Source organism: Drosophila hydei, unplaced genomic scaffold, assembly GCF_003285905.1.
Source record: "Drosophila hydei strain 15085-1641.00,03,60 unplaced genomic scaffold, DhydRS2 tig00008134-arrow-pilon, whole genome shotgun sequence".
Classification (NCBI taxonomy): domain Eukaryota; kingdom Metazoa; phylum Arthropoda; class Insecta; order Diptera; family Drosophilidae; genus Drosophila; species Drosophila hydei.
Window position 1 is genome coordinate 788,499 of NW_022045843.1, and position 8,062 is coordinate 796,560.

Consider the following 8,062-nt stretch of genomic DNA (forward strand, 5'->3'; position numbering starts at 1 on the left):
TACGTTAAGCTAGCTCAATTAGCTTAGCATGTTTAGTTAATTGAAGGTTACTTTGGGCAACTTTAAGCCAATGTCATTCAGTTCAGCATTGAGTTGGACTGCTTAGTTTCTAGAAGTTTAATTGCATTGTCTGATTATACGGGAATCGAGCTGTGAAAATCGCACGCTCTAAATCAACAAATAAAATCGATAAATCGTAGCGTGACACGCACCGTAATCCCCCAGACAGGTGTGTAACGGCACACACACACACACACACACACTAAATGACTCATATACTATTGGTAAGTAGGGTTGCGGATGGAGACGCTCTGCTTTCAGGGACTTTACCGTGGCGCTCGCGGAAACGCCGCCCCGCTGAATTCAACCTGTGCAATTTGGCACGTAAACAGCTTTGAGATTTCGAGGAAAGCAAAACAAAACAAAATAAAAACATTGAGCAGAGCAGAGCAGCGCAGAGCAGTGAGATAGATAATATCGTATAATCAAATTCCGCAAATAATTGAGTGGAAGATTCGTCTAACGAATGTCTGCATATAGCTTGAATGGATTTGGATATGGATATGGCTTTTGTTGATGTTTACCTCCAGCAGTGTATACACCTGAGCTGCTCAATGGCAACGTGGAAAAATGGCAAAATAGCTGAAAATAACAGTGTACGCAACTTGGACATTTCTGGCTGACGACACGCCCCCTGTTCGGTTGTCCGCCCACACCGGAAAACGAGTCAAAAGACTGTGACCCAAAAAAATCGCAACATGTCGAATCTTTTCATATGTCGCGCCCCGTTGGGAAAAAGCATTACAAGTCAACGCATACAGCATGCCTTCAGCTGTATTTACACAAAATGTCACCGAAAGTGTGTCAAGCGTTGTGGGGGGGATGCCAAAACATGTGCGTGCGGGCATGGGACATGCGAGTACAGTCAATAAAGAAAATCTGTCGGAAAATTGAGTTTACTTAAAGGCTAAAGCAGATGCTTACCTTGACCACGACTCCGGGAAGTTGGTGAAGCGCCCGTTTTATTTCTAGTCGTCGTTGGAGCTGCTGCTGTTGTTGCTGCTGCTGAGGGTGCAGCTGTTATAGGCGTTGTGGGCGTGGCATCGGGTGCGGGGCTGCTGTCACGAAAGATGGGGGAGCCGGGTGCATAGCGTTCAGGCTGAAAATACAGTTCAAGCAGCAAATAAGTCAGCAATGATAATACCAGCATAGCCCAGGCATAGAAGAACACGCCTTATCGGCAGTTGCCACCTGATAAGATATAGCAACTACCCAAAGCAATCTATTACTCTAAAAGACAAACAGCTCCACTGCTATTTTCTGTCAGCTTCAGTCATACTTCGGACCCAAAGCCGTTCACAGCTGTCTATAGCGAAAAGCAATTGAAGTGAAGACATCTCTCGAGATGCCCAAAGTTTCCCTCTTGTTGGCATTTTATGTCATTTGCCTGTCTCCATGCTTAACAAACGGTTTGTATATGTATTTGATGCTATCATAAGACTCACTCATATACATAGATATGTGTATGTGTTTCTTGTTTAGTGTATTCAATATCCACTTAACTAAATTAGCTGATTTTTATTACGAAACTTGTCTACTCGGTATTCAACATGACAGCTAGGAAAGAACAGGTAAATTCGAAAGATTTCTTCGCCTTCGCACGTTCCGCATGGGACCTCAACGCGATTCCAAGAACTTTGGCTGCTATACGTATTTCAAATATACTATATTTTAATATAGATGTTTTTAAGTATATGCAGTTGCGTCTATTAGCCATAAACATCGCTGTTTAAGCATGTCTGTATTTATACATACATATGTACATATATAATAACCCATCTCTAGTTCAGCTGTCGACGCCACTCTCCAGTGACCGCATTTAATTTATTGATTGCTACACAAAAGATGATAAACATAATTTCTCAAACCGCTCACTGTATAATACAATATTTTTAGCGCTCGCCTGACCGTGTGGCCAAAACACCTGAAACTTTTTGCAAATCAAAGTTTAGCCTAAAAATAAAATCATTTATATTCAGCATGTTGACGTAAGAAGTAAGCACGTATACTTAATATTAAGTATACGTTCGTTCTTGAAAAGGCAGTTAATAAATAAAACGTGTTCATATGGAAAATAGACTCTTTAATCAAAAAGCTGATATACTAAAATCAGTTATGCATTTTAGATAAGATTGTGAAGCAAATTTGAGCCGGGGCGATTTGAAATTTATATGAATCGTAGTCAAACGAAACATAAGCCAAAGCAAATATATAAATTATATGTATATATATAATATAATAAATGACAATTAAAACTTTCACAAATTTAATAAAATACTAATAAGGTAATAACTTAGCTTAAACTAACCTTATTTTAGGACCTAAACCGAACGCAATGAAAACTTCGGGGCTTGCAGCCCTGGCTTCAATATTTCCACTTGTTAAATGAGTATAAAAATGTTAGTGCATCTATAGTGCCACTATCATTATGTACTCAAAGTCAACTCTGATATGTCATATTTGCGCAACATTGTTTAACCATTTCAATTATTTGTCCACGAGTTCAATTGACGATGACTAACGACATTTATGAATTCTGATTTCAATCATAAAGCCATGGTTATCGACTGCAATTATTATGCATACCTTTGCAGTATGTAACTAATTGATTCAATCAAATTAATATCGGCCTTGACCCACTGTGCGTAGAGTTAATTTCCATCGTATTTGGGCGCTAGAATTTCGCACGAATGAATGATGAGTGTTTTATGACTGACTCGTGAATACGGGGAACTGAAGCGTGCCCGGTGCCAATTGAGTTCGTCTTATGCAGAAATCGCAGTGCAAATTTTATAAAAATAGTCCCGAAATTGTGATTTTCTTTTTATACACAGTTTTTACGATGAATTTGTGAATATGTAAAAGAGCCATTTAAAGAGCACAGCTCATTATGATGATTGCCCTCATGAGATGATATGAGATGATATGAGAGGCGATGAGGCGGGAGGAACAAGGTGCTGATGGAGGCGACTGCTTCAGCTGTGCCAGCTGTTAGACAATCGGTCGATGTAAAGGCACAGGGTCGTTTGGGGTCTGGGACCGAACCAAGAGCTGACGACTTTCAATGATGCCCTGCTAGAGGGTAGTCTAGCGTGTCCACTGCATAAGTTTTACTACTGAGTATACCTAGTTAATATGTGCTGATAAATTCATATTATTGATGAATATTTTGGCTTTAGCTATTGTTCGATTTGATCTTTAGGGTATTTCAATCGTCTAGAATTTGGTGCCCAACTGCGTCTTCTAATTTTTGACTATTTTCGTGTAGCGGCAAAGTCTCGTGTCGTGAAATCAGTTTTTACAATTTGTAGCTTTTGGCTGTGCCTGTGGCTATTCTTGTTACACGTTTGTTGTTGCCTATTGACGTCATTGTTATTACACAAAAACGCATAGAGTGTGTAGAGCATATGTGGATAGATACATGTCGAGGACGCTGTCGTGCCACTTGGCAAATAGACAGAAAGTCTGTTGCCAAAATTCTCACTTTAATGCAATTAATTTGAATAAAAGCAGATTTTGTGTTTTTATTTAGATTTCTCGTGTGTTTTGTTGCTTCAGTTGTTGTGTTGCGTTCGCTATAAATAAATTCTAAGAAAAGCACAACAACATCATGATCACGATCCGCGTTGTCATCATCAGTTCTATCATCGTCAGTCACAGAAAGCGAAAGGCAACGTCATGACCTCGTTCAATATTTTTGTGAGATGCGTATTTTTATAGTTTTTACAGTTTCTATATAGTTTTATTTATGGACTTTTCGATTTGCAGCTCTCGAGTGCTACGTCTGCAGCTACCTGCTCGGCCAGAGCGATACCACCTGCCTAACGAATGCCACCGCTGTGCGCGCCCTCAACTGCACCAAGAAGTACTGCCTTACAATGCGGCAAGAATCGATTGTGAGTATCATACAAAGTCGTGGCAAGTGGCGACCACGTTGCCGCCCAGCAGTCATAATCATGCTACCAGCTAGACCAGCTAGACTCGTATATTCTCAACTTAACTCCTTTTAGCCACAGCTGGCTGATTGCCTTGCTACAAAGTAGCAGCTGCACCCGAGTCGTCAATTTCTGCTGTTTCTATTTCTCTTATTTGAGTATACATGCATATGTATGTCTATGGAGCAGTAGCAAGTTTGGTGGCGCAACTTTGTATCGAAGTGTGGCAAGAAATGAAAGTTTTTGCTCAAAAAATTAGCAAGACTCACGTATCAAGCGAAGCTTTTAAACAAGGCTCTTGCATACACACACGCACACTCGCACACACACACACACTCGCACACACTCTGGAAAAGTAATTGAATATATGATGGGCAGTGGGCACATGTGGCGTATGAGTAACAAGTGCCAGGGACTCGCATCATTTTGAGTGTCATTTTAAATTACATTTATGTGCACTTCCCTCTACCAGCTGTAGGACCTTTCTGCCAAACGTGTAAAAAGAGAGTAAATTAACTAAGTTAGAATAAATATATTAAATGGAAACACAAAGTGCAAAACTTAAGAAGCATGCTTATTGTGACTCTTGGGAACTCTTCTCAAGTTAATGTCGAAATTTAGCTTTAAACTTTAAACTAATTGTTTTTGAGTCTTAGGCAAGCTCCAGTCTTATTACAGAAGTTTTTAAAACTAGTTTGGGAATGAACTTTTGCCACGCAACAAAAACCATTCAGTTAAGTTTCAACGGCAAATACATGCTGCGCTTGCCATGGCCATAAGACGAAAAGCTGCAATTGGCAATAAAACTTGACGTACAAATGCTTAAGTCAAGTGTACTGCGTGTAGCTGTGATTCTGATGCTGATGAAGTGCTCGACTCGGCTGGGCTGGCTGGGAAAATTACGCACTTGTTCACATATTCGGCAGCTGGGAGATGTCAAGAACTGTCGATTGTTCTAACGCTGGAATGCAAATAATAATAGAATTGGGGTTTTTTGTTGACATTGAGGCTTTTGTGCTTTAATTTGCACAGTCACAGCCACAGCCGAAAATCAAACAAAAAGGCTACGACCGAAAGTGGAGTGCATAAAAAGTCCATTACCATAATTTAATGGAAAGCCAGAAAGGCGTATAAAAGCCACTAAAGCCGCTTCAAGCTGTGGGACAGAGAGAGAGAGAGGGAGAGAGGGAGAGAGACACTACATCATAGCCTACGCAGCTGCTAACCCTTACTCCTCCTTAATATGGGAGGCTTTAACTTTGTCTTCTATCTGCTAGCGTCACACACTTGTGAAACAGCCTCACCCACGCCATAAATATATGTATTTCTTTTTTACAATGAGTTGGATAAACATTTTGCCAGCGCTTCATTAGTCGGCAAGCCTTGAACTCTTTGTTATTGAATTTGCTGGATCAAAGAAGCATTGAGCCAGCGGGAAATGAACTAAAAGTTACAAAGAGCTGCAGCATCTGCTGCTTCTCACTATCCAGACAAATGCTTCATTGATGCTCTCGCATAATGCAATTAAAACTTCATCTTCATTCGGCCTGCCCTAATGATGAATACAAATTAAGTGAAGCTGTGAAGCTCTGAAGCTGTGACGTCACAGTCAACAAGAACTCGTAGCAGCTAGCAGCTTTTATAGTTCATAGCAAGAAAATGGTATGTTTTGATTACACATAATCAAATTTGATATCAAAAGCTGAATGATGCCTGAGTTTAAGGTCCTCAAACATTAAGATATTGCTTCGATATATCAGGATAGACAAATGTGAAACCGCAGCTAAACAAACTTTGGCTATTAGTTCTGAATGTCTTTGGGAATATTTTGAAAAATTTGCTGAAGTAACTTTTTGTTGTGCTCCGTCCTTAATTTTGTTTTTTGTCTCTCTTCATACATGTGTCGCCTGCAGCATAATGGGAACAAAGTCATTTCCTTTCTACGTGACTGCCAGGATAAGCCGGTGGTGAGTACGAAGGGGCGGCTCTGAAAGGGAGATCAACTGCCAGACAGATTGCGCCTGGGGCACAAATAAAATTTACGCACATTGCAGATCCTGAATGGAGTTAAATCGGACTCCTCGTTTCGCACCTACTACCGCTCCTGCCAGCAGAATCTGTGCAATGGCCACAACGGACGCGGCTACAACTCGAGTGGCAGCTTCACCATCGCTGGTGGTGGTGGCTCGGCCGGAGCCGGTGGTGGCAATCACAATGCCATTATACCTGGCAAAAATGGCAGCCTCGGTGCAGGAGACGACATATCTAGGCTGGTGTTGGTGCTGGCGCTGCTGCGGGTGCTGGTGTGGCTGCTCGGTGACTGTAATTAGCATAAAATGGATGCTTTGCAGTATGACAAAAAAAGGACAAGCCAGATTCTAATCCTAATGTCTGCCAGAGATGAAAATAAAATGCCGCCAGCAGCCAATTAAAACGCGTTTAGCTGCTGTCTGGGCACTTGGTTGAGCCTGTGGGTAGGCTGGCTCCGCGTCCATTGCAAGACTCTAGACAGTTGAGGAGGTCATCGGGCTGTAGCCTCCTCAACTAAACTTCCGCGTAGCGGACACATGTTGACCGCAATTCAAAAATGTGGGCGGGGCAGACACGGCTCGGGGGCCTTCAATTGCCAGCTCATTAAAATAAAATTAAATACGCGTTAAAAGCTAACATAAATTCCAGCTAATGGCCATATTTTTGGTCTCTGTCATGATTCGACGACATTTTTATGTTAATTTCTAGCGAGCCAAACAAAAACAACATTCGACCAGCTGCAAAGATTTCAAGTACACAAATGCCATGCTGGCAGGTGAAAACAAAAATAAAGACAGCTCAACAACAAATATATATCCTTTTAATTGCCCCCCAAACAGCGCTCTCTATCTACCCTCGATTCATTGTTGATTAAGAAGTAAGCTCAAGCCTCAGCTGAGATGAACTTCAGAGCTCTAGACTCAAGAGCACTCAACTGAGCAAATAGGTACATGAACTCTATATAGTCTCCCATGGCTCATTAGACTACTTAGGCAGAGAGAGATAGAGAGAGAGAGAGAGATAAGAGAGAGCGAGAGCAGGAGAGGCAACGTGCGAGAGGCTGCTGAAGGATTTAGTGCTGTATTTTCTTTTCTACTTTAACAAAGTTAATTGAAATGCTGCAGAAAATACGTTTAGTAATTGAAATCGATTAAAAACTAGGGCACGCTAACAACTTTATAGGGGCTTTTCTTCCATAGAGAAAAATAAGGAAAACTTGTGTGTGTGTGTGTGTGTGTGTGTTGACTTAACGCATTAAAGTTTCCATGAGTTAAATTGTAACATGCTTGTCACTTGCCGTTGTCGCTGACATTTGACGTTGCTTTTGCTTTGCTTTTGCTCCCTTGACATGCTTTTGGCGCTTTGGATATACACGAAAAATGTTTGCATGGCAAACAAATCGCTGTGTTAGCCTTACCTCCTCCTACTCCCCCCCTATCACTCTCTCCCCTCCATCTCCTTCTCTGCGTATGTCATTCGCGAGAGCAGAGAAAACACGTCGCGCGACACGCCCCATTCCTGTTTTTTATTTAGTTTTCTTTTTTTAAATTTTATTTGAATTCGGACAGCAATTACAATTTGAGATTGAAAATGGCCAGCAGCGGGCGTCACATAAAATTTCCGATTTTCCAATCAAAAAACTAACATTTCGACGCATCTCTTCAAACTAGATAGATCTGAGCCAATTAGAGCAACTCTATGAATAAACCAAATTTGCCCATCAATATCGAATGTCCTAATATGTGCGCAGTATGAAGAGATTCAATCATCTAATCAATCAAACTCGCATTGAGTACATAGAATATACCATCAATAGCAATTGGCTATAATTATTTGTTATTATTGGCTCAGTCAAGGACCAGACAAGCCGCCCAGAGTTAAACAATATGCGATTATAGTATTTAATTTTGTTTTTCATTTATTTTTGTGGCCCCAATATATGATTGAATCACACCTCAGATGCCACAACGCTTAAGTATACACACGCCCAATAATTATTCCCAAATTATGAACAGAGAGACATAAAGGTGCAAGTG

General features: G+C 40.9%; 1 protein-coding gene across 1 annotated transcript; it reads left to right on the forward strand.

The window, feature by feature from the left end:
• Positions 1-1,349: 1,349 nt before the first annotated feature.
• LOC111603842 lies at positions 1,350-6,874 on the forward strand. The gene is made up of 4 exons (XM_023321612.2): positions 1,350-1,469; positions 3,829-3,956; positions 5,909-5,962; positions 6,050-6,874. Exons 1-4 carry the CDS (start codon positions 1,406-1,408, stop codon positions 6,323-6,325), a joined length of 522 nt encoding a protein of 173 aa, XP_023177380.1. The 5' UTR covers positions 1,350-1,405; the 3' UTR covers positions 6,326-6,874.
• The last annotated feature ends 1,188 nt before the right edge of the window (positions 6,875-8,062 follow it).

Bases quoted from the DNA above. Each gene is read 5' to 3' on its own strand.
- LOC111603842 (XM_023321612.2), top strand. From the start codon at position 1,406: ATGCCCAAAGTTTCCCTCTTGTTGGCATTTTATGTCATTTGCCTGTCT. The intron at 1,470-3,828 runs GTTTGTATATGT...TTCGATTTGCAG, and splicing joins GTCTCCATGCTTAACAAACG to CTCTCGAGTGCTACGTCTGC. The intron at 3,957-5,908 runs GTGAGTATCATA...TGTCGCCTGCAG, and splicing joins CAATGCGGCAAGAATCGATT to CATAATGGGAACAAAGTCAT.